A 26,754-nucleotide genomic window follows, 5' to 3' on the forward strand; every position below is an offset into this window, starting at 1 on the left:
AGAAGTATTTTTAAAAAATTCAGTTTGTAATACTTCCTTTTGTATAGTTGTCTGCAAAGCTACCTCCAAAACGTCCAATGATTTCTTGCCTTCGTCCTTTTGGGCAGGGTGCTCCTTCTGGGCAAAGCACTACGCCATCCACTTTACCTGCCTGATGCCAGCTCATCTCCTTTTGTATAGTCTTCTTTTAGCATCTATCACTGTCATTTGGGCACAGTGGCTCATGCCTTTAATCCCAGGATATTGGGTGGCTGAGGTGGGTGGATTGCTTGAGCCCAGGAGTTTGAGACCAGCCTGAGCAACATGGTGAAAAGCTGTCTCTCCAAAAATACAAAAATTAGGTGGGTGTGGTGGTACGCACTTATAATTCTGGCTACTCAGGAGGCTGAGATGGGAGGATCAGTTGAGCGTGGAAGGTCGAAGCTACAGTGAGCTATGATGACGCCACTGTACTCAAGCCTGGACATCAGAGTAAGACCCTGTCTCAAAAAGCAAAAAAAAAAAAAAAAAAAAAAATCTATCACTGTCCTCCTCACTATGTTGTGCTCCTGTAGCACCATGTACATGTGTCTCTCATACTTATCACATTTCATTGTAAATGTTTTGGGTTTTCTTTTTCCTTTTTGCAGGGAAGGATATGTACCAAACTAAATAGTGGTGTTCTCTGGGTAGTGGGGATTGTGATGGAAGTCTTCTTGTTTCTACATTTATTATTTGAATTTTTATAATGAGCATGTATTATTTTTTGCAGTCAAAACAATTTTTAAAGAAACATACTATAAACGGTAATTTAATGGCAACTAAGTATATCCTTTATTTTCATACTCTAATAAATGATTTTCTCAAGTCATTGTCTGCCCAGCTCTGTTCAAACCATTACACAACTTTTTTCTTTTTCTACCATTCACAGTGACCTACTGATAGAGAATACTTCACTCACTGTCCCAATCCTGGATGTCCTTTCAAGCCTCCGACTTGACCCAAACTTCCTATTGAAGGTAGAAAAGACTCAGCTTTCCAGAAACAGAGCCAGCTTTCCAACCTCCCAGAACAAGTGTTAGTCAGTCATTGCCTTGGGAGTAATGAATATTTCATTTTGAAACCATAGTGAATCACATTTGATATCTCTTTTTTTTTTCCCTTCAATGAGTTTCAGATGCTATTCTATGATAGATTCACAGGTCTGTTTTTTTTGTTTTGTTTTGTTTTATTTTGTTTTTTGAGACGGAGTATCGCTCTGTCACCCAGGCTGGAGTGCAGTGGCGCAATCTCCGCTCACTGCAACCTCTGCCTACCAGGTTCAAGCAGTTCCCTGACTCAGCCTCCCAAGTAGCTGGGGTTATAGGCACCTGCCACCACGCCCGGCTAATTTTTGTATTTTTAGTAGAGACGGGGTTTCACCGTATTGTCCAGGCTGGTCTTGAACTCTGGACCTTGTTTTCCACCCCCCTCGGCCTCCCAAAGTGCTGGGATTACAGGCTTGAGCCACCGTGCCTGGCCCACAGGTCTGTTTTTAAGCAGTAAGTTTTGAGTGGAAATCTTCTATATTGTCTGAATCATACCTGCTTCCCATAGGAATAATACTTTTTATGCCTTACTGTAGCCAGTTGAGAATTTAGGCTCTAAATGTAGGATAATAGCTCTGTTTCACATTTATTGCCCGTCTGTTTTTGATGAAGCTGTATTAACAACTAAAAGACTTTAATTTGGGGAAAAATCTAAAATTTTGTCTTTCCCTAAATTATAAGTGGGAAAACGGAGTAAGAGAAGTGATTTTTTTCTAATTTTACCTAACAGTTCAGTACAAAGTTGAGATAGTGACATGAAAACCTATTAAGTTTTTGTGCTTTTAATCTTTAGGTTCGCCAGTTGGTGATGGATAAGTTGTTGTCTATTAGATTGGAGGATTTACCTGTGATAATAAAGTTCATTCTTCATTCCATAACAGCCATGGATGCACTTGAGGTATGCTCTTATATCCCATCACACCTAGATAAAGCAACTTAAGTGCCAATTGCTCTTCTCTGTCCCCAGACTAACCGAGAATACTGACTAATCCGGATAGCATTCAGAGGAGAGAATGGAGCTATTCAATGGGTTCATTGATCTATATAAGCTGCTATAAGTTACATTTACTCTTTCTGTGTAGTACCTCACAGAATTCTGAAATTTTGGGTATGACGTTCTATGACATTGCATTGGCTATTCTCATAACTCTATTTTTCAAGATGTATAACGTTTAAAATTTTTTCTTCCTCAGTCTTTCAGGAGATTGTCATGGTAGAGAGACTGGACTGTGCCTACCCACTGTGAATGAGCAGAAAACCATAGCTAATATTTACTTTCTGCAGGTAATTTCTGAGCTTCGGGAGAAGTTGGATCTACAGCATTGTGTTTTGCCATCACGGTTACAGGCTTCCCAAGTAAAGTTGAAAAGTAAAGGACGAGCAAGGTAAAGAGCTCATCCTCACATAGGATGTCACAATTTTCTGACATCCCACAGAGTTAGAACTTAATACTTGCTACTACAAATAATGGTACTATTATGACACTTACGTCTAGCATTGTATAGTGTTCCAAATTACATATATGTATGTGAGTATGTATGTGTTTATATGTTTTCTTAGCCATTCAGATCAATCCCAGACAGACTACAGTGCAAGTTTATTAGCCATCTTACTCATGAGGTTGTCATTTGCTCCAGGGTACATGGCTACTAAGCAGGAACTCTGATCTTGTAAGTTCTTTTCTGGTAGGTAGAAGAGTAATTTTTTTCCTCTCTGCTACTTGTAGTTCCTCAGGAAATCAAGAAAGCAGCGGTCAGAACTGTATTATTCTCCTCTTTGATGTAATAAAGTCAGCTATTAGATATGAGAAAACCATTTCAGAAGCCTGGATTAAGGTGAGATCTTTGGAACTTTGATTATCAAGGAGGAAATGCGTGGCAATTAGTGACAGATGTATAACTGAGGTAGACTGAAATAAAAATCTCAAAAGTCATTCAAGTGGAAATGATAGCTGATGGTTGCCATATGGACACACTGGCTCTCAGATGAGATAACAGGGCATGCTAAATAAGGTGTAACGTGTTTCGCTGATGTGTCATAATATTTTTGTGACTCTCTCCTGTTTTTCAGGCAATTGAAAACACTGCCTCAGTGTCTGAACACAAGGTAATGTTCATGTACTATGCATTTTAAGTATTGCAGACTTAAAAGTAATGACATTGGCTAGCTTGCCTTCCCACTTTCTTTCTTTCTCCTCCCTCCAGTCACTCTTTTCTCTCTTCCCTAGTTGCTCTAATAAACATTAGCTGTCTGGGGAAGATAATCTGAGGTGGCGACTGGTCAGATAGCCTGCCCCTACTCACTCTGGATATAAAATAAGCCTACAGTATCCACAAGGGGAAATATTAACATTGTAAACAAGCACATCAAGATGCAGTCAAAGAAGCCAGTTCCCCACTGATGAGATGAAGAAAATAACCACCTAAGTCTCAGGTCCCTATATCTGCCTAATTGCCCTTCCTTCCACCTAGCACCACTGTCAAGATAATGGCATTCCATGTTTTACTTTACTTTGCCCATGTAGACCTGACTGGAGTAAATCAGTCTGTCCACTGTCAAGGCAGTGGTACTGGATCTTATGTCTCTATTAATTCTAGAAATACCTTCCATCAAAAAGCCAGGTGATTGGCCGGGCGCGGTGGCTCACGCCTATAATCCCAGCACTTTGGAGGCTGAGGCAGGCGGATCATCTGAGGTCAGGAGTTTGAGACCAGCCTGGCCAATGTAGCAAAACCCTGTCTCTACTAAAAATACAAAAAAAAATTAGCCTGGCCTGGTGGCACACGCCACTGCACTCCAGCCTGGGTGACAGTGCAAGACTCCATCTCAAAAGATAAAAAGCTAGATGATTGAGTTCCTTTGGTGCTGATTGGTTGCCTTTAAAGATTTTTCTTTGGTTGCAATCTGTTTTGTGGGATTTTTGTTAGTTTTGTTATCCAATTTTTGGATGACCATCTTAAAAGCTTTCATGATGCTGAATAAAGCAATGAAAATTCATAATTTTTTGTGGTGAAAAATATCAAAGTACTCCAACACACTGTTTTTGGTTTTGGATAAACACAAATTTACCACCTTGGCTGCCTGCATTCCTATTTTTACATATTTGTAATCATTATATAAATATAATTTGTATTCTTACTTTTTTTTCTTAACATTTTTTCTCCTGTCATAAATATTTCAAGGTCTGCATTGTCTTCATTATCTTTAATGACTGTATTCTGGTCTAATAACTCTCAATTTTGGTGTCCTAAGGAATGGGGCATTCAGTTAAGAGAAGTAGTAAAATTTGTTTTGTTTTTTCTTGTTTGTCCTGCTTGCCTTTTTGACTTTTTTTTTTTTTTTTTTTTTACCTGGAAGCATAGACTCAGGTTGCCCTGAATACACTCCCAATGTTTTCTCTTTTTTTGTTTTGTTTTTGTTTTTCTTTTTTTTTTTTTTTGAGATAGGGTCTCACTCTGTCACCTAGGCTGGGGTGCAGTGGCATGATCTCGGCTCACTGCAAGCTCCGCCTCCTGGGTTCACGCCATTCTCCCGCCTCAGCCTCCCAAGTACCTGGGAGTACAGGCACCCGCCACCACGCCCGGCTAAATTTTTATGTTGTTTGTTTGTTTTTGTTTTTGAGACGGAGCCTCGCTCTGTCACCCAGGTTGGAGTGCAGTGGTGCAATCTCGGCTCACTGCAAGCTCCGCCTCCCGGGATCAGGCCATTCTCCTGCCTCAGCCTCTCCGAGTAGCTGGGACTACAGGCGCCCGCCACCACACCCGGCTAATTTTTTTTTGTATTTTTAGTAGAGACGGGGTTTCACCGTGGTCTCGATCTCCTGACCTCGTGATCCTCCCGCCTCGGGTTGGTGCTGGGATTACGAGTGTGAGCCACCGCGCCTGGCCACGCCTGGCTAATTTTTTGTATTTTTAGTAGAGATGGGGTTTCATCAAGTTAGGCAGGATGGTCTCGATCTCCTGACCTCGTGATCTGCCCGCCTCGGCCTCCCAAAGTGCTGGGATTATAGGCGTGAGCCACTGCACCGGCCTTGTGTTGTTTTTCAGGAGACCAGGTCTTGCTTTCACCCAAGCTGGAGTGCAGTGGCATAATCATAGCTCACTGTTGCCTCCACCTCCTGGGCTCAAGTGATCCTCCTCAATCTCGCAAAGCAGTGGGATTATAGGCATGAGCCACCATGCCAAGCCTGATTATCCCTTTGCAGGTTGCTGTTTTTTCCACTTCATGTCAGGAATGTTTTCTCTGTCAAAAAATATAGTATGGCTCAGCAGTCCCTAACCTTTTTGGCACCACGGACTGGTTTCATGGAAGAGAGTTTTTCCACAGACCATGTCAGGGCATGATTTCAGGATGAAACTGTTCCACCTTAGATCATCAGGCACTACTTAGATTCTCATAAGGAATGTGCAGCCTAGATCCTGTGCATGTGCAGTTCACAATAGGGTTCACACTCCCATGAGAATCTAATGCAGCTGCTATTCTGACAGGAGGCAGATCTCAGGTGGTAATGCCCACTTGACCACCCCTCACCTTGTGCTGTGCATCTTGATTCCTAGCAGACCACGGACTCTGTGGTCCAGGGGTTGAGGACCCCTGGTCTAGCTTATTCTTTTTGTTTGTTTTTAATTTTTTAATTTAAAATTTTTTTTAGATAGAGCTTTGCTCCATCACTTAGGCTGGAGTGCAGTGACACAATCTTGGCTCACTGTAACCTCTGCCTCCCAGGTTTAAGTGATTCACTTGCCATAGCTTCCCGAGTAGCTGGGATTACAGGCACCTGCCACCATGACCGACTAATTTTTTTGTGAGTATTTTTGGTAGAGATGGGGTTTCACCATGTTGGCCAGGCTAGTCTCGAACTCCTGACCTCAGGTAATCTGCCCACCTGGGCCTTCCAAAGTGCTGGGATTATAGGCGTGAGCCACCACGCCCAGCATGGCTTATTCTTTTTGATGACTGTGTAATATTCCAAAAAATAAAATTACTCCATCATAATTTATTGAACCTTTCCTGTATTGATGTATTGATGGGCATTTATAGTCTTTCCAACTTTTCACAAAGTAATTTTCCTTTTTTTTTTTTTTTGAGACAAAGTCTTGCTCTGTCACCTAGGCTCGAGTTCAGTGGCTCGATCTTGGCTCACTGCAACCTCTGCCACCCGAGTTTAAGCGATTCTCCTGCCTCAGCTTCCCGAGTAGCTGGGATTACAGGTGTGTGCCACCTTGCCTGGCTAATTTGTGTATTTTTAGTAGAGACGGGGTTTCAGCATCTTGGCCAGGCTGGTCTTGAACTCCTGACCTCGTGATCCACCCATCTCAGCCTCCCGAAGTGCTGGGATTACAGGCATGAGCCACCGCGCCCGGCCTAGTAATTTTCCTAGTAATAGTGAAAATACATACTGTAGTTGGCAACAAATACACACTGGAGTTGGCAAGTTATTGAATTTTTCTTTTAATAAATATCAAGATGTTCAGAGTTACTTCTGCAGTAATATCACTTTTATGCATATTGCTCTGTATTCTTTTGTTTTGTTTTGTTTTTTTGTTTGTTTTTTGAGAATGGAGTCTCGCTGTCTCACCCAGGCTGGAGTGCAGTGGTGCGATCTCAGCTCACTGCAAGCTCTGCCTGCCGGGTTCACGCCATTCTTCTGCCTCAGCCTCCCCAGCAGCTGGGACTACAGGTGCACGCCACCACACCCGGCTAATTTTTTGTATTTTTAGTAGAGATAGGGTTTCACCGTGTTTGTCAGGATGGTCTCCATCTCCTGACCTTGTGATCTGCCCGCCTTGGCCTCCCAAGTGCTGGGATTACAGGCGTGAGCCACTGTGCCTGGCCTGCTCTGTATTCTTAAGGGGTACCAATGGTTAACAGTTGTGGCACTTTATTTATCTGAAAAATATTTCTGAGTTTTGTGAAAAGTGTAGATACTCCCAGGGGAGTGTGTGGAACAAATGAGCATTATCCTTTCTGTGTTTTAATTAGAGGAAAAGCTGCTGTTTCATTGTAGCAAATGTACTGATTTGTTAACTGTTTTTCTTTTATTGCATATTTATTGACAATAGGTGTTTGACCTGGTGATGCTTTTCATCATCTATAGCACCAATACTCAGACAAAGAAGTATATTGAAAGGGTGCTAAGAAATAAGATTCGATCAGCCTGCATTCAAGAACAGCTGCTCCAGAGTACATTCTCTGTTCATTACTTAGTAAGTGTCAGAGACTATATAATTTTTTATCTGAAATGGAAAGCTTTACAGCTCCCATATAAAATTTCATCTTATTTCAGTCCATTGTTCAAACCCATTGAGATTTTTGAATTTTATTTTTGCATTAATCATTTTAATTGCCTATCTCAATGCAGTTTGCAACTTTGACAAACTGGCCTTCCGTATCCTATTTAAGTAGCTTATAAAAACCTTGAGGGGAATAGGACCAGCCTGTAGAAACTAGTAGAAATGTAAATATGTACCTATTTGAACTATCACTCTTTGGCCATTCAAAACTGTGGACTTTAGGTGATAATTCCTCTGGAAATGTAAATTATTCAAAGTGGAATTTTATAAGCTAGGAATAGTGTTTTGCTGGCTGAACGTTCAGGATATTAACAGTATAGAACTTAGAAAACTGGATGAGCCAGTGGTTTGGGGTTTGGGTTAGGAGCTAATGAGAATACCTTGCTGGGTCTTAAATTTTATATTTAGGAATAGATTTAATGGTTGTATTATTTTATCTTGCAGTTCTTTCTGTGTTTATTTCTGCCAATTATATATGTTTTGGGCTGTAATTTTCTAGATGCAGAAACCGTATGTAATTTTTCATTGCATTTTCCCCAATAAAGCATTATACCCAGCTTAGTACTAAATATAAGATTTTTAAAAATTATGGTGTCAGTAAGGAAGCTATGTTTATTAACTGGTTATTTACTCTAGGTCCATTAATGTCTATGTATATTGCATTATTGGTAGGGTATGATCACTTCTCTTCTTGATCTTCTTTTAAAAAAATCAGTTTACTTAGCATTGAACTTTATAGACCTACTTCAAATTATAACCAAGGTGAAACATCCCTGGGGGATAGTGTGATTGCATGGGGAAACTGGTATTTAGAAGATCTGGCCTCCAATCCCAAATTGAGCAGATAGGAACGTTCTATTAGGCTTATAATTTAACTTCTTTGAGCTTAAAGGTCAATTATTATCCAAACGTGGAATCCCATTGATGCTGAGAATAATCTCAGAATGATGAAGGATTATTTTTGTGTAAAACAAAGATTAAGATTTCCTAAGTTAAAATGAGAGCTAGGGAGGAGAAGTCTGACATTCCAAAAGGATAAGCAACTCAGGTTGTGTACTAACTGTTTCCTACAGCTTCTTTTCTCTCTCTACTCTTCCCCACTCAAGGTTCTTAAGGATATGTGTTCATCCATTCTCTCGCTGGCTCAGAGTTTGCTTCACTCTCTAGACCAGAGTATAATTTCATTTGGCAGTCTCCTATACAAATATGCATTTAAGTTTTTTGACACGTACTGCCAGCAGGTATGTTGAAACATTTATTTTGGCAAGGAGGGAACATGGAAAGGGAAAATAATCTGATGTTTATTTCTTATTGGTTGGAACTCACTGAAGGGGAAGGAACTCTGAACTGGGTCTCAAGAAGGCTCAATTCTAGTCCTAGCCTTGACGAAATGAAGAGACTTGACTGGTGGATCTAACTCTGTGTTCTGAGCTCTAAAATTCTCTGTCTGAAATTAAGATCTAGATCTAGGCTGTTTCAAAACATGAGACACTTTTTTTTGTTTTGTTTTGAGACGGGGTTTTGCTCTTCATGTCCAGGCTGGAGTGCAGTGGTGCTATCTTGGCTCACTGCAACCTTCGCCTCCCGGGTTCAAGCGATTCTCCTGTCTCAGCCTCCTGAGTAGCTGTGATTACAGGCACACACCACCACGCCCGGCTAATTTTTTGTATTTTTAGTAGAGACAGGGTTTCACCATGTTGGCCAGGCTGGTCTCAAACCCCTGACCTCAGGTGATCTGCCTGCCTCGGCCTCTCAAAGTGCTGGGATTACAGGCATGAGCCATCGGGCCTGGCCGAGACATATTTTAATAGCATATATCCAGAGAGGGAGGACTGTATTTGTGGAAAATGTTTATGAAAGCAAGTAAAGAACAGTGTCTTATTTTGTATTTTTACATATATTCTTCCTATCATTAACAATGTTAAAACACATTTGAATGGAGCTTTTAAAATGAAGATTTGTAAAAAAATTTTAAACATTTAAAGTAGAGCAATAGTTGCAGCTGACATGAGGTAGCTGTTGCAGTTGAGAATATAATTCTGTTATGACTATGATGGAGTGACAGTATAAAGGGAGAATGGCATCTAAGACATTTCTGGACCCTCTTAATGTCTTACAGACACTATCATGATCCATGTTTGCTTGGAAACATGCAAATCTAGCCTGTACTATATAGAGAAAACCTTTAAAGCTTTTAGCTCCTTGAGTGCCATCTTTTTGAGGAATTTCAACTGATCTTGTACAACCTCAACTTAAAGGGTAAAATTTAACCCATATGGGAAAAAGAAAGAGGAAAACTATGCCAAGGAGCAAAATCAGGAGGGCTTAGGTAGTGCTCACTGATAAAATATGGGAAATAGGTCAAGACGGGATGGTCAAGTTACACTGGCATATTCCTAAATCTCCTGAAGCCAACATTAATGAAAACTAGATAATAGATGATGGGATTGGGTTGATTGTGATTTTAACGAAGAAGAGATTGGAGAGGCCTTGGGGGTGAATCCCTTTAGAATGGCCATCCACATTTTGTTTTACACTGTCCTATTGACTTTCCTCTGTATAGGAAGTGGTTGGTGCCTTAGTGACCCATATCTGCAGTGGGAATGAAGCTGAAGTTGATACTGCCTTAGATGTCCTCCTAGAGTTGGTAGTGTTAAACCCATCTGCTATGATGATGAATGCTGTCTTTGTAAAGGTATCTTACTGGCTTCTTGTACTTTAGATATTGAATACTATAATTGGTGGGAGGAGGTGGGAAGGAGGTGAGATGATAGGCAAGTAATATAAATAAAAAGTGACTGTTCTATCTATGTGTTAATTCATTCAGCAAATACTTCTTTATACCTAACCTACAGGCTAAGCTCTGTTCTGGGTGCTATGAATGTAAAGTAGGCCCTTGCCTTTGATGTCAAAGACTAAGACACATAAGCAAGTCACTATAAATACAACATGGTGAATTCTCTGGTAAAGTACTATAGATATAACAGAGCAAGAATAATTAAATTTAGCCTGGGAAGCTGGAGAATTCTTCAAAGAGGCGATGTGAGTGATTGCTGAAGGATGGGAATGACTGACAAGAGAAAGTATGGGAAGTGCATTCTGGGCAGAGAAGAGTTTGAGCAGAAGCAAACTGGTGCCCAAGTCAATGGTGTGACTGAGGAATGAGAAGCAAACAAACATGACTGGAGAATAGGATATATATGGAGAGGAATGATGGGAGGCAAGGCTGGTAAGACATAAGACAGGCCCATGTTGCAAAGAGTCTCAAATAACATGCTAAAGAGTTTCAACTTTATTTTCTAGACAATAAGGTATTACTAGTTTTTACATAGAGTTGACCCAATCTACTCAGCGTTGAGAGATAACTCAGTAGGCTATATGATGGGTGGATTGGAGACCACTGAAATGGTCTAAGGGAGTGAGTGTAAGGGCCGGATTTTGGTCACGGGAATGTAGAAGAAATGATGGCTTTAGAGACAATTTGGTGTTAGAATTAACATGACTTGGTGACTGTTAAGAATATGTGGCAGGCTGGGCGTGGTGGCTTATGCCTGTAATCCCAGCACTTTGGGAGTCCAAGGCGGGCAAATCACGAGGTCAGGAGATAGAGACCATCCTGGCTAACATGGTGAAACCCTGTCTGTACTAAAAATACAAAAATTAGCCGGGCGTCGTGGCAGTCGCCTGTAGTCCCAGCTACTCAGGAGGCTGAGGCAGGAGAGTGGCGTGAACCTGGGAGGCGGAGCTTGCAGTGAGCCAAGATAACACCACTGCACTCCAGTCTGGGCAACAGAGCAAGACTCTGTCTCAAAAAAAAAAAAAAAAAAAGAAGCTTAGAAGAGCACAGACATTTTGTTTTGAGAAGGTTAAAGTTTAAGTGGCAGATGAAAGCAAATGTCCGTAGAAGGAAAATGAAAAAACTGGAAGATTAATAATGTGAGCTTAAAGGATGTCAGGTAGCAAAAGCCCAGGAATGAGTTTCAAGAGTGAGGGATTGGCCGGGCGTGGTGACTCACGCCTGTAATCCCAGCACTTTGGGAGGCCGAGGCAGACGGATCACCTGAAGTTGGGAGTTCGAATCAGCCTGACCAACATGGAGAAACTCCTTCTCTACTAAAAATACAAAAATTAGCTGGGCATTGTGGTGCATGCCTGTAATCCCAGCTACTCGGGAGGCTGAGGCAGGAGAATCACTTGAACCCAGGAGGTGGAGGTTGCAGTGAGCTGAGATCATGCCATCACACTCCAGCCTAGGAGAGAAGAGCGAAACTCCATCAAAAAAAAAAAAAAAAAAAAAAGAGTGAGGGATTTATCTCCAGTGTTGGATACTATAGAGGTTGAAGATGGAGCAGAGGCTATTGGCTTTGGCAATTAGGATACCTCTGGTAACCTCTGAGAGAACAGTGTTAATTGAATTATAAGGGTGGAAGCCAGAGAGCAGTAACTTGAAGACTTGGGGAATAGAGTCAATGTTGAGAAGCATCAAGGAGGAGAGAATTAAAAAAAGTAGCTTGAGAAAGAAGCTGGTTGCAAGGGAGATTATTTTTTAGATGAGGAGGTTTGAGATTGCTTGTAGGCTGAGAGAAAGGATTCAATAGAGAGGAAGAAATGGAAATTTTAAAAAATTAATTAAAAGTTTGCAAAGCTGTTTTATTACTTCATCCTCAGACAAACCATGAAAGGTACTATAGCTATTATTATCGCCACGTTACAGATGAGAAAAGCTGAGGCATTTCCCAAAGTCACAAAGTAAATAGTTTCCTTGTGACTCCTTCCAGATCTGTAGAGAAGGGAGAAATAATTCATGGAGTAGAAGCTGGGAAGGGATGATATGGCAAGGAATAGGGTAAAGACATAACTTTTGGTAGAATATTGTTTTCACTGAAAGAAAGGGAAAGGTGGAGGTAAAGAATACCAACTGGGAGGTGCATTGGAATGATTAAGCAGTAGATGATTAAAGCCCAGGATTGTGGTTCAGAGTGAAGAGGATAAAGAAAACTTTATGTTTCCTGATAGTTCCTAGTCGCTGATAATAAGAGATTTAGAAAGTTGTAAGAGTTTTCTCAGTTTATATCTAGTCTATCAAACCTTTGGGCTCTGAGCATAGCTTTTAGAACTTAAGCTTTTAAGGGAGCTAAAAAGTTTTAGATACCTGGCTATCTATGTGTGTCTCTTTTAAAGGGATTTTAATTTTTTGAATTTTAAGGGAAAAATGTTAGCTGCTAGCCTCATTGTTGTCCTCATTTTTTCCACAGGGCATTTTAGATTATCTGGATAACATATCCCCTCAGCAAATACGAAAACTCTTCTATGTTCTCAGCACACTGGCATTTAGCAAACAGAATGAAGCCAGCAGCCACATCCAGGTAAGTGGCAATATGCTGGGAAAGATTCTTTTTTTTTTTTTTTTCCTGAGACGGAGTCTAGCTCTGTCTCCTAGACTGGAGTGCAGTTGGCACGATCTCAGCTCAGTGCAACCTCCGCCTCCTGGGTTCAAGCAATTCTCCTGCCTCAGCCTCCCAAGTAGCTGAGACTACAGGCACGTGCCACCATACCCAGCTAATTTTTGTATTCTCAGTATTTTGTATTAATTTTAAACCTCTTTACTTGAAATTTGCTAGGAAAAAAAAAAAAAAGCAAATGATAGATTTGCTAGTGTGTAGTAGTGGAAATGGAGTACATAGCCATAGTACTAGCATTTTTTTATTCTTACCACAAACATTAAGTGCCTATTCTGTGCCAGGCACTGATATATTAGATCCTCTGCCCTCAAAAAGCTTTGTCTATTAGGGTAGAGATGGGTCTGTGATGAGCTAACCATGAAACTGTTCAGGTTCTGAGTGCAGTGGGGACACAGAATTGCCTTGTTTCCTAAGAAACATCTCCATCTAATGTGAACTTCACATGGGCTTGCTTTCGTTTGTGGACACCATTCACTGAAAAAGCCAGGCTGTAATCCCAGCACTTTGGGAGGCGAAGGCAGGCAAATCACATGTGCCCTGGAGTTTGAGACCAGCCTGGGCACCATGGCAAAACCCCGTCAGTGAGCCATGATTGTGCCACTGCACTCCAGCCACGGCAACAGAGTAAGACTCTATCTCAAAATAAATAATTAAATAAATAAATAAAACAAAAGGAAGAGATTAGATTGGAATCATAACTTGTAACTCGTTTGTATTTTTAGTGCTACCTTATGGCAGTAATTCATACTAGACTGTGACTTTGAACAACCAGCCTATATATACATATATATGTGTATATATATGTATGTGTATATATATATGTGTGTATATATATATGTGTATATATGTGTGTATATATGTGTGTATATGTATATATGTGTGTATATATGTATATATGTGTGTATATATGTATATATGTGTGTATATATGTGTGTATATATATGTATTATATATACACGTATATATGTACGTATTATATATACACGTATATATGTACGTATTATATATACACGTATATATGTACGTATTATATATATACGTATATATGTACATATTATATATATATATACACGTATATATATACATTTTTTTTATTTTTTGAGATGGAGTCTCGCACCGTCGCCCAGGCTGGAGTGTAGTGGCGCAGTCTCGGCTCACTGCAAACTCCGCCTCCTGGGTTCACAGCATTCTCCTGCCTCAGCCTCCCGAGTAGCTGGGACTACAGGCGCCTGCCACCACGCCTGGTTAATTTTTTGTATTTTTAGTAGAGACAGGGTTTCACCATGTTAACCAGGATGGTCTCGATCTCCTGACCTCATGATCCGCCACCCTCGGCCTCCCAAAGTGCTGGGATTACAGGCATGAGCCACCGCGCCCGGCCACAGCCATCATATTTTTTTATCTCTTTTCCCCTCCTTTCTTGGATCCCCAGTCAGCACATTTTTTTAATTAAAAAAAAAATTTTTGGACTGGGTAATGTACATGTGTCATACAAAATTCAAAACATATAGAAGAGTATCCAGTGAAAAATAACTCTCACTTCTTCTCAGTTCTGTAGGCACCTGGTTTGTCTCCCACAGGGGCAATCACTTTATAATCTTCTGAGATGTTCTGAGAATTTACAAATTTGTGTTTACCTGTAGTTTCCTTTCCCTTCTTCATTTTATTTTTATTTTATTTATTTATTTTTTTTTTGAGACGGAGTCTCGCTCTTTCACCCAGGCTGGAGTGCAGTGGCGCAATCTCAGCTCACTGCAGGCTCCGCCCCCCGGGGTTCACGCCATTCTCCTGCCTCAGCCTCCCACGTAGCTGGGACTACAGGCGCCCACCACCTCGCCCAGCTAATTTTTTGTATTTTTAGTAGAGACGGGGTTTCACCGTGTTAGCCAGGATGGTCTCGATCTCCTGACCTCATGATCCACCCGCCTCGGCCTCCCAAAGTGCTGGGATTACAGGCGTGAGCCACCGCGCCCGGCAGTTTCCTTTCCCTTCTTGTTCTACATCTTACCTTTTGCATTTAGCAGTTTATTTTGGAGATTGCTTCAAATCAGCAATATAAAGCTACTTCACTATTTTATTTTATTTTTGAATTTTGATAAAATATACATAACATAAAATAGACCGTTTAAGCTGTTTTTAAGGGTACAATTTAGTAGCATTAAGTATATTCGCAGTGTTATACAACCATTGCCACTATCCATTTCTAGAACTTCCTGATCATCCCAAACAAACTTTGTACCCATTAGGCAATAATTTGCCATCTTCCTCTCCCCACCCCCTAGTAATCACTAATCACATTCTGTCTATGGATTTGTTCATTCTAGATGCCTCATATAAATGGAATCATACGATATGTATCCTTTTGTGTCTCGCTTATTTCACTTAGCATAATATTTTCAAGGTTCATGTAGGTTGTAGCATGCATCAGAACTTTATTCCCATTACAGCTATAATAATTCCATTCTTGGCCGGGCGCAGTGGCTGACGCCTGTAATCCCAGCACTTTGGAAGGCCGAGGCTGGCGGATCATGAGGTCAGGAGATCGAGACCATCCTGGCTAACACGGTGAAACCCCGTCTTTAATAAAAATACAAAAAATTAGCTGGATGTGGTGGAGGCACCTGTAGTCCCAGCTACTTGGGAGGCTGAAGCAGGAGAATGGCGTGAACCCGGGAGGCGGAGCTTGCAGTGAGCCGAGATCGTGCCACTGCACTCCAGCCTGGACGACAGAGGGAGACTCCGTCTCAAAAAATAATAATAATAAATAAATAAATAAATAAATAAATAAATAAATAAATAAATAATTCCATTCTTTGTTTTTGTTGTTGTTGTGTTTTATTTTGTTTTGTTGAGATGGAGTCTCACTCTGTCGCCCAGGCTTGAGTGCAATGGCACAATCTTGGCTTATCGCAACCTCTGCCTCCTGGGTTCAAGCAATTCTCTTGCCTCAGCCTCCTGAGTGGCTGGGATTACAGGCGTGCACCACCATGCCCAGCTAATTTTTGTATTTTTAGTAGAGTTGGGGTTTCATCATGTTGGCCAGGCTGGTCTTGAACTGCTGACCTCAGGTGATCCACCCTCCTCGGCCTCCCAAAGTGCTGGGACTATAGGCGTGAGCCACTGCGCCTGGCCCCCATTCTTTGTTTATACCACATTTTATTTATCCATTCATCCATTGATGGACACTTGGGTTGTTTCCACCTTTTGGCCATTTGAATAATGTTGCTGTGACCATTGGTTTACAAATATTTGTTTGAGTCCCTGTTTTCAGTTCTTTAGGGTGTATATCTAAGAGTGGAATTGCTGGGTCATATGATGACCATATGTTTACCATTTTGAGGAACCACCAAACTGCTTTCCATAGCAGCTGCATAATTTTACATTCCCACCAACAATGTATGTAGGTTCCAATTTCTCCATATCCTTGCCAACATTTATTTTCCTTTCTTAAAAATTTCTTTTGATTTTTATTAATTAATTTAAAAATTATTATTATTTTTAGATAGGGTCTTACTCCATCACCCAAGCTGCAGTGCAGTGGCGCAATCATACTTCACTGCAGCCTGAAAATCCCGTGCTTAAGCAGTCTTCCCACCTCAGCCTCCTGAGTACCTGGGACTACAGGTACCTGCCACCTCGCCAGGCCCTATTTTTTAATTATAATCATTCTGATGAGTGTGAAGTGGTATCTCATTGTGGTTTGATTTGCATTTTCTAATGACTAATGATGTTAAGCATCTTTTCATGTACTTCTTGGCCATTTCTATATTTTTGTAGAAATGTCTATTCAAGTCCTTTACCCATTTTTGTTTGTTTTGTTTTTGAGATGGGATCTCACTCTGTCACACACGTTGGAGTGCAGTGGTGTTATCTTGGCTTACTGCAACCTCCACCTCCCAGGCTCAAGAGATCCTCCCATGTCAGCCTCCTGAGTAGCTAGGACCACAGGTGTGCACCACCATGCCCAGCTAATTTTTTATAATTTTGGTAGACATGAGGTTTAGTCATGTTACCCAGACTGGTCTGGAACGCTTGAGCTCAGGAGATCCACCCACCTCGGCCTCCCAAAGTGCTGGCATTACAGGCACGAGCCACCGTGGTCAGCTCTTTGCCCATTTTTAAATTAGGTTTTTGTCATTGTTGAGGTATAGGAGTTATTTATATATTCTGGATATTGATCCCTTATCAGATACATGATTTGCAAATATTTTCTCCCATTCTATGGGTTTTCACCCCCTTGATAGTGTCCTTTGATGCACTAAAGTATTTAGTTTCAATAAAGTCAAATTTATCTATTTTTTTTCTTTTTCTTTTCCTTTCTTTCTTTTTTTTTTTTTTTTGAGATGGAATCTTACTCTGTCGCTAGGGCTAGGCTGGAGTGCAGTGGCACAATCTTGGCTCACTCCAACCTCCGCCTCCCAGGTTCAAGCGATTCTCCTGCCTCAGCCTCCCGTGTAGCTGGGACTACGGGCATGCGCCACAACGCCCAGTTAATTTTTGTATTTTTAGTAGAGACGGGGTTTCACCATGTTGGCCAGGATGATCTCAATCTCTTGACCTCATGATCTGCCTGTCTCAGCCTCTCAAAGTGCTGTGATTACAGGCGTGAGCTACTGCTCCCAGCCTCCATTAAGTTTTAAGATGGCACTCACCATCTTTGTGAAAAGTTGAACATGACTAACAAAATCTAATTATATCTTTAGAAGGGGTAAACAGTGATACCATTTACTGAATTGGAATTACTATTAAAATTTTAAAAAAACAACATATTCATTTAACCACAAGCCAGTCTTAGTTTTTTTTTTTTTTTTTTTTTTTTTTTTTTTGAGACGGAGTCTCGATTTTTCACCCAGGCTGGAGTGCAGTGGCTCAATCTCGGCTCACTGCAAGCTCTGCCTCCTGGGTTCACGCCATTCTCCTGCCTCAGCCTCTCCGAGTAGCTGGGACTACAGGCACCCGCCACCACACCCGGCTAATTTTTTGTATTTTTAGTAGAGACGGGGTTTCACTGTGGTCTCGATCTCCTGACCTTGTGATCTGCCCGCCTCGGCCTCCCAAAGTGCTGGGATTACAAGTGTGAGCCACCGCGCCCGGCCAGTCTTAGTTTTAAATGAGGACCACCCAAGAAGATATTATGTCAGTCATTCATGATCTGAATTCTGGTGTTATGACATCTATTAAAGTATGGTACACATAAAAAAGTCATGAGACATTTGTTTTGTAATAAATAAGGCAGTGGCCAATTATTACTCATTAGTAGCTTTTTTGAGATAAGCTATCAAGTTTACCCTTTCCGCCTTCTTAATTCCGGCAAAGATCATTTTTCTTCCAGGGATGTACTTCTTGGGATTCTCCAAATACTGCATCAGTGTACCATCTCCCCAGGTGATGCCTTTGTTCTTACTGGTGTCTGTGTAAGAGAATCCAATGGCCTGACCTGTCTTCTACACAAAGAGACCATGGAGATTAGGCCCAGTCTTGTGCTTGCCTCCCTTTTCCACCGTGTGGCAATGGACACACTTCTGAACAAAAATCTTCTTACCTTTCTCAACATCACCCGTATTTAATTCTCTTTTTCGTCACTGGCACCACAAAGGTTGCCACTCCAAAGCTGTACGACCCACTCTCTATCAATTTTTTTCTTGTGTTGCTTGTCCTTTTGGTTGTCATACTTAAGATACCATTGCCGAATCCAAGGTCATGAAGGTTTTCTTTTATTTTCTTCTAAGAGAAAGTTTTAGCTCTTAAATTTAGGTCTTTGATCCACTTTGTGTTAATTTTTGTATATAGTATATTTTAATATTTTAAGGATTTAACTTCATTCTTTTGCACATGGATATCCAGTTTTTCCAGTGCCATTTGTTAAGAAGATGGTCCTTTCACCATTGAAATGATTTTGGCACCCTTGTCTAAAATCAATTTGTCACATATATGAAGGCTTATCTTTGAACTCTGTATTCTATTTCATTGGTCTATATGTCTGTCCTTCTGCCATCACCACACTGTTTTGACTGCTGTAGCTTTGTATTAATATTGAAATCAGGAAGTGTGAGCCCTCCAACTTTGTTCTTTTTCAAGGTTTTGGCAGTTTGGGGTCCCTTGAAATTCCATGCAAATTTTGGTATGGATCTTTCTGTTTCTGCAGAACATGTTGTGGGACTTTGATAAGGATTGCACTGAATCACTTTGAATGGTATTAGCAATATTAAGTGTCTTCCAATCCATGAAGACAATAGCTCTTTCCATTTACTTATGTCTTTAATGTTTTTCAGCAATATTTATTTTATTATTTTATTTTATTTTGAGACAGTGTCTGGCTCTGTCACCCAGGCTAGAGTACAGTGATGTGATCCTGGCTCACTGTGTTCTTGACTTCCCAGGCTCAGGTGATCCTCCCACCCCAGCCTTCCGAGTAGCCAGGACCACAGGCATGCACCACCACAGCTGGCTAATTTTTGTATTTTCTATAGAAACGAGGTTTTGCTATGTTACCCAGGCTGGTCTTTGGTCTTGAACTCTTGGGTTCAAGCAGTCCAGCCGCCTCAGCCTCTCAGTGTTAGGATGACAGCTATGAGCTACTTCGCCCAGCCTTGCCTCCATGTTTAAATCTTTACCTGAGTATTTTATTCTAGTTCATTATTTTGGCTGAGCAGTCATCAACATTATGATAATTTTCATATCCTTATAGAAATAATAACAATAAAAGATATTATTGAATGTCTATCATGTGCTAGGCACTGTTCTAGAAGTTTTTTATAATTTATCTCTAATCTTTAAAACAACCTTCTCCATTTCGGGCCAGGCACGTAATCACACCTGTAATCCCAGCACTTTGGGAGGCCATGGCAGGCGGATCACGAGGTCAGGAGATTGAGACCATCCTGGCTAACATGGTGAAACCCCGTCTCTACTAAAAATACAAAAAATTATCCAGGCATGGTTGGTGGCGGGCGCCTGTAGTCCCAGCTACTCGGGAGGCTGAGGCAGGAGAATGGCATGAACCCGGGAGGTGGAGCTTGCAGTGAGCCAAGACGGCACCACTGCACTCTAGCCTGGGCGACAGAGCAAGACTCCGTCTCAAAGAAAAAAAAAAAAAAGTCCCCATTTCACAGACGTAAAAATTAAAACTTGGAGAGATGAATTGACTTGCTAAAGACACACAGGGCTGGGTGTGGTGGTTCACACCTGTAATCCCAGCATTTTGGAAGGCCAAGGCTGGTGGATCACCTGAGGTCAGGAGTTTACCAGCCTAGCCAACATGGTGAAACCCCGTCTCTACTAAAAATACAAAATTAGCCGGGCATGGTGGCGGGCGCCTGTAATCCCAGTTACCCAGGAGGCTGAGGCAGGAGAATCGTTTGAACCTGGGAGGCAGAGGTTGCAGTGAGCCGAGACTGCGCCTTTGCACTCTAGCCTGGGCAACAAGAATGAAACTCCGTCTCAAAAAAAAAAAAAAAAAGCAGTAAACGATAAAAGCCTTTATAGTCTAGCTATATGGCTCAATATCCATACCTTCTTTTGCTGTGCCATTCCAGCATTTTCATCTTTCTTCATCATCTCATTGCAGGATGACATGCACTTGGTGATAAGAAAGCAGCTCTCTAGCACCGTATTCAAGTACAAACTCATTGGGATTATTGGTGCTGTCACCATGGCTGGCATCATGGCGGCAGACAGGTACACGTGGAGATTCTGACTTCTGTGGTTTAAGATCAGTTAATCTTACTAACAAAGTGTTACATCTCATAGACATCATTTTAGCAGTAGAAGTTACAACTTTAAGAGAAACGAGCAAATGTGTTTTGCTACTTTTCCATTTTCCCTTCTAATCGTGACTGTATATATTACCATGTATATGTTTTGCTGGATTGTGTTCCTAGCCATTACAGTCTGTGGTTAAAAATTAAGGATTGCCTAGAGGTAAAATTCTAGAAATCTCCGCACGAAACGGGAACCCTGATTCTTTTAGAATGCATTTTTCTTTATCTGCTCCTGATATAGGCATTAGACAATGCAGGTGTCTACATTGCTGTGTCATTCCTGTCGGGAACTTTATACATTTGGTACAAATAAGATCTTGTGTGTTTCCCCTCACCTTGTTCCTTGAGGCCCCATTTGTAGAATCTAAAGAAATATCAGTTTGGGGGCTTGATAAGATGTTGCCATTACAAACCGACATTGGATATCAGTTCATGCTCCTTGGAATTTATTTTCTGAGACATCAGGAGACATCTTTAGAATCCACATTGTGGAATCCTAATTAGGGAAAAGGAGTCAGAATGGTGGGAGCAAAGAAAGCAAAGACAGAAAGTATATAAGTCTGCCTTTTTTCATGGTGCAGGACATGCAGCTCTCCTGCGCCCAACTTAATCACCAGACACCTGCAAGTTAGCTCACTGCAACTTTGGCATTATCAGTACTGCACAAAGCCCTCTTCGGCATACAGCATACATCATAAATACTACTCTATAAATCCCCAGCAAGCCGTTGTTTCCTTGCAGTCAGCTCCTCTATTGCTGGCTGCCCATTACTTTCTTGCAACATATTTTTATACCTTCTCTAAGATATCTGCCTTTCTTTACCTACAACTGTCTTAGTAAATTCTCCCCCTAACCCCACCCCAACCGCCACTGGCTCAGATAGTCATTACTCTCCTGTGACACACATTAATAATGGGAAGAGGTTGCAGAGTGTACTGGTTAAGAGTTCATTCAGTGAAGCCATACTGCTTGCCCAGGGTCAAATTCTGGCTCCATTGTTTATTAGCTGAATTACCTTGGGTAAGTTACTTTATCTCTCTGCCTTTGTAGACTCACATCAGTAATAAGGATAATAATAGGATTTATCTCATAGAGTCATTGAGAACATTAAAGGGTTAGAACAATGTTTAGCACATAATATGCACTAATTAAGTGCTTCCTCTAATTATTGCTAATTTGCCCTTAAAAAATACGTACCAAAAAGAAAAAAGAAAAAATATATATAAGATAACCATCCTTTACTCTAATCTGTATTTTGTATGGACAAAATAAATACTCTTCACTGCCTTCATGCACTTTTATCTTTACCCTACCCTAGGGAAGTCAGAATTCTTAAACTTATTGGCAGTTGTTACAAAATATTACAAAAGTGAAATTAAAATTCTGTGTTTTTACCAAACACTGGACGTTCTTACTCATAGGTGAGAATTGAACAATAAGAACACATGGACACAGGAAGGGGAACATCACACACCGGGGACTGTTGTGGGGTGGGGTGAGGGGGGAGGGATAGCATTAGGAGATACACCTAATGCTAAATGACAAGTTAATGGGTGCAGCACACCAACATGGCACATGTATACATATGTAACAAACCTGCACATTGTGCACATGTACCCTAAAACTGAAAGTATAGCCGGGCGCGGTGGCTCAAGCCTGTAATCCCAGCACTTTGGGAGGCCGAGGCGGGTGGATCACGAGGTCAGGAGATCGAGACCATCCTGGCTAACATGGTGAAACCCCGTCTCTACTGAAAAATACAAAAAAATTAGCCGGGCGTGTTGGTGGGCATCTGTGGTCCCAGCTACTCGGGAGGCTGAGGCAGGAGAATGGCGTGAACCCAGGAGGTGGAGGTTGCGGTGAGCCGAGATCGCGCCACCGCACTCCAGCCTGGGGGACAGAGAAAGACTCCGTCTCAAAAAAAAAAAAAAAACACTTAAAGTATAATAATAATAAAATAAAATAAAAAATTCTTTGTTTTTAGAAGTGAATCATCTAGTTTGACCCAAGACAGAACCAACCTGAGTGATGAGCAGTGCACACAGGTGAGTTCTTTTTTTCTTTCTTTTTTTTTTTCCTGTCTTTTTTTTTTTTTTTTTTTTTGAGAGTCTCGCTCTGTCACCCAGGCTGCAGTCCAGTGGCAAGATCTCGGCTCACTGCAACCTCCACCTCCCAGGTTCAAGTGATTCTCCTGCCTCAGCCTCCAGAGTAGCTGGGATTACAGGCGCCCAACACCACACCTGGCTAATTTTTTATGTTTTTGGTAGAGACGAGGTTTCACCATTTTGGCCCCGCTGGTCCTGAACTCCTGAACTCAAGTGATCCACCTGCCTCGGCCTCCCAAAGTGCTGGGATTACAGGCGTGAGCCACCTCGCCTGGCCGAGTTCTTATAATGTGATTGGATATGTTTATGAGTAACTGAGGAATTGCTTCTAGTCACTGTCAGTTCACCAGAAAGTGCTTCTTTTGAAAAAGAAGTTTTCCTGAACTCCTACTTCTGTGGTTTTCTGACAGTTGGAAACTACTGGCTTGGGTTGCATTTATTTTTATGTTTTTTTATTTATGTTTAGATGGAGTCTCAACTCTGTCGCCAAGGCTGGAGTGCAGTGGTGCCTCCGAAGTTCAAGCGATTCTCCTGCTTCAGCCTCCCAAGTAGCTGGGATCACAGGCATGCACCACCATGCCCAGCTAAATTTACATTTTTAGTAGAGATGGGGTTTCACCATGTCAGGGTTTTGCTACGTTGACCAGGCTGGTCTCAAACTCTGCCCCCATCAGCCTCCCAAAGCACTGGGATTACAGATGTGAGCCACCACCCCTGGGCCAGTTGCATTTATTTCTATTTCCATTTAATCTCTCTAATTAAATTATAAAGTCTTAGCAAGAAAGATATGCCATTTTTATGGAATAACACTTTGGTTGAAGCATGGGGACAAATAAGTATATAATTGGAAAGTGGGACATAAAGCTAGTTCAGGCAGGGCACGGTGGCTTGCGACTGTAATCCCAGCACTTTGGGAGGCCAAGGCAGGAGGATCACTTGAGGTCAGGAGTTTGAGACCAGCCTGGCCAACAGGGTGAAATCCCATCTCTAATAAAAGTACAAAAAATTTAGTGGGACACGGTGGCAGGCGCCTGTAGTCCCAGCTACTCAGGAGGCTGGGGCAAGAGAATTGCTTGAATATGGGAAGTGGAGGTTGCAGTGAGCCGAGATCACACTACTATACTCCAGCCTGGACGACAGAGCAAGACTCCGTCTCAAAAGGAAAAAAGAAAAAGCTAGTTGAGAGAGAAAACAGAGAGCCTTGCATGTAAAGTAATACATTTTTATTTCATTCTTTAGGCAGAGGTATTCCTTAAGGGTTTCTTAGCATGGAGATGGCAAATCAAAGCTTTACTTTAGAAAAATTAATCTGGCTGCAGTGTCTGGCAGATTGGGAAAGGGATGATATCAGAAAGAGACAGACAAGTCAGAACATTCAGGAAAACTTCAAGTGAGACGTAGAGCTTTGCCAGTAAAATCAGAAAGTGAAAAAACAATCTTGAATGGGGCGAGTGGAGTTTGGGAAGGATTGGCAGCCCAAGGTTTAAACCATTCTTCCTCTTTGCTCCAGGTGACCTCCTTGTTGCAGTTGGTTCATTCCTGCAGTGAGCAGTCTCCTCAGGCCTCTGCACTTTACTATGATGAATTTGCCAACCTGATCCAACATGAAAAGCTGGATCCAAAAGCCCTGGTAAAGCCAATTGTCTTTTCTTAAAGCAGTAAAGCATGAGAGCTGCTTTACTATTCAAGTCTTTCTGTTGCAGTGTGAAAATAGATCATCCTGTGACCTCTCCTAAATTCTAACTGGGAAAGGCTTTTCTGCCCTACCCTGCCTCACAGCTCTTCTCTGAGGCCTCCTTCACTTAATAACAATCACAATAGTAAAGAAGAGATTGACTTTGTTAATGATGATGGCTACTATCTGTCTGAGAGCCCTAGTCTATGCTAGGCCTTGTGCTAAGTGCTTTTTATGCACTCTCTCTTCTCTACTTCACAATAATGAAATATTTATTATTTCTTTTTAGAAATAAGGGAACTGAGACTTAGAAAGGTTAAGAGTAATTTATCTAGGGCTCTACAGCAAGTACACCCTGCACTGCCCTTTTTGTTTGTTTGCTTCCTGAAGGAATGGGTTGGGCATACCATCTGTAATGATTTCCAGGATGCCTTCGTAGTGGACTCCTGTGTTGTTCCCGAAGGGTAGGTATTGTTTACCTGTTGGCTTGGTTGTACTGGTGAAGTTACATCAATTCTGTCAGTAGCTGATACAAACTTCAGAATACCCTTGACCTCAGCCACAGCTGCCCAGTCCCACAGCTTCTTTCCTCCCAACCCCAGCACCTCTGCACCCTTAGCTCCAAAATTCCTAAAAGGTTCACTGTTTGTTCTTCTGTTTCTAATTTCTCCCCATGATGTTGTATTTGAAATTGGTTTGCTCTAGTGGTTTTCCCTGTAGCCTTGCGTATTCCTGAGCTGCAGCATCAGATTCTGGTTTTTCTCTGCAGTGACTTTCCATTTCCTGTGAAAGCGCTGTATGGACTGGAAGAATACAACACTCAGGATGGGATCGCCATAAACCTCCTGCCACTGCTGTTTTCTCAGGACTTTGCAAAAGATGGGGGTCCGGTGACTTCACAGGAATCAGGCCAAAAGTCAGTATAGTTTTTCTTTTCTAAACCTGTTAGTGTTTTGAATGTTCACGGGGAATTCCACAGTTCTTGGTGGGGAAGTTGAGTCAAAAAAGTTTCTCTTGAGACAATAGTATTTGGAGAGCTTAGGGAGAATGGGGCAGATTCCTTGTTTTTTCTTGGATCCTTGGCTTGAGATTTATATTGCCTTGTGTGAGCCAACAGATATTCCGAGATTACTTTCTGGCCAACGTGGTGAAACACCATCTCTACTAAAAATACAAAAATTAGCTGGGCAGTGTGGCATGCGCCTATAATCCCAGCTACTCAGGAGGCCGAGGCAGGAGAATTGCTTGAACCTGGGAGGCAGAGGTTGCAGTGAGCTGAGATCATGCCACTGCACTCCAGCCTGGGTGACAGAGCAAGACTCTGTCTCAAAAAAAGAAGTTGTGCTCCCTATGTATGTGGAGTAATAGCTCCCTATGTACGTGGAATAATACACCTATGAAGTGTGGTCTAGAAATTTATTTTTCCTTCTCAGTTTGGTGTCTCCACTGTGCCTGGCTCCGTATTTCCGGTTACTGAGACTTTGTGTGGAGAGACAGCATAACGGAAACTTGGAGGAGATTGATGGTCTACTAGGTATGGGATGAAGTCATCAGATCCTTTCTTCTTTATACTCTTTCTTTGGTAAACTTAGGAAAGGGCAGATCAGTATATGGTATATGTGGGGAGGAATTTTCTAACTTCAACAGAATAGTTTAGCATTGGAATTCCAAAGACAAAATAGTACATACAGAATCCCATTATGTTAACAAATCAATTGCTGCAAAAACTTTCTAATTATATTTGTTGATTGCTATACAAATATTTTAATCAGATCTTGGCCTTCAAATATGAATTAAAGGGGAAAGTAAATAGCAAGGAGAGCTAGCTGCAGAGGCAACCTCCATGTTTTATTGGCTTGCACTAAAGGTAGTTGGAAATGTTTGTTCTCTCTCAGATTGTCCTGTATTCCTAACTGACCTGGAGCCTGGAGAGAGGTTGGAGTCCATGTCTGCTAAAGAGTGTTCATTCATGTGCTCTCTCATATTTCTTACTCTCAACTGGTTCCGAGAGGTGAGCAGAGTTAATAGGATGTTTCACTTATTGTGCATAGTTTTTCCTCAAAACTATTTTCTTAGTTCCCAGAAGACTCCCTAGAAGTCCTCACCAAGCACTAACCCCCGTGTGCTTCTCTAGCTGTTATGTCCCACCACTCCCCAATTATATGAACCTCCTTATGTAGCCAAATGAGAATACTTAGAATTCACTTCACATTGCCCGTGCTTTATTTTCTCCAAGCTGCCTTCTGCCTAGAATGACCTTCTCACCTTCTTCACTGTGGAACTACTGTTGGTCCTAGCACAGGCATATGCCTACTGTTTTGATTCAGTGAGTGGTGGTAGTTTCCCTCCCATTAGAACATATTTGTGTTTAGTGATAATGACAACGATGGCA

The 26,754-nt window shown here is 41.5% G+C and overlaps 1 protein-coding gene and 2 pseudogenes across 3 annotated transcripts in view; 1 reads left to right on the forward strand and 2 right to left on the reverse strand.

The window, feature by feature from the left end:
* Positions 1 to 26,754, reverse strand: part of LOC116466730 (lipid transferase CIDEC-like) — an 87,966-nt pseudogene that overhangs the window by 24,632 nt on the left and 36,580 nt on the right.
* Positions 1 to 26,754, forward strand: part of LOC116466728 (Fanconi anemia group D2 protein) — a 73,464-nt gene that overhangs the window by 15,743 nt on the left and 30,967 nt on the right. The window contains exons 10-25 of one of the 3 annotated variants that reach the window (XM_058437253.1): positions 911 to 998; positions 1,861 to 1,965; positions 2,352 to 2,452; positions 2,794 to 2,902; positions 3,138 to 3,173; positions 7,130 to 7,273; positions 8,467 to 8,601; positions 9,924 to 10,055; positions 12,616 to 12,726; positions 20,390 to 20,499; positions 22,567 to 22,627; positions 24,198 to 24,317; positions 24,753 to 24,826; positions 25,132 to 25,278; positions 25,796 to 25,896; positions 26,258 to 26,373. In XM_058437253.1, coding sequence (XP_058293236.1) covers positions 911 to 998; positions 1,861 to 1,965; positions 2,352 to 2,452; positions 2,794 to 2,902; positions 3,138 to 3,173; positions 7,130 to 7,273; positions 8,467 to 8,601; positions 9,924 to 10,055; positions 12,616 to 12,726; positions 20,390 to 20,499; positions 22,567 to 22,627; positions 24,198 to 24,317; positions 24,753 to 24,826; positions 25,132 to 25,278; positions 25,796 to 25,896; positions 26,258 to 26,373 — 1,690 coding nt within the window. Of the gene's footprint in view, positions 1 to 910; positions 999 to 1,860; positions 1,966 to 2,351; positions 2,453 to 2,793; positions 2,903 to 3,137; positions 3,174 to 7,129; positions 7,274 to 8,466; positions 8,602 to 9,923; positions 10,056 to 12,615; positions 12,727 to 20,389; positions 20,500 to 22,566; positions 22,628 to 24,197; positions 24,318 to 24,752; positions 24,827 to 25,131; positions 25,279 to 25,795; positions 25,897 to 26,257; positions 26,374 to 26,754 lie in introns of those variants that run through there. The other 2 variants (XM_058437254.1, XM_058437255.1) reach the window with 2 other exon arrangements.
* Positions 18,069 to 20,366, reverse strand: LOC116466493 (cytochrome c-like; annotated as a pseudogene).

The sequence above is a fragment of the Hylobates moloch genome, unplaced genomic scaffold (genome assembly GCF_009828535.3).
Source record: "Hylobates moloch isolate HMO894 unplaced genomic scaffold, HMol_V3 SCAFFOLD_4, whole genome shotgun sequence".
NCBI lineage: Eukaryota > Metazoa > Chordata > Mammalia > Primates > Hylobatidae > Hylobates > Hylobates moloch.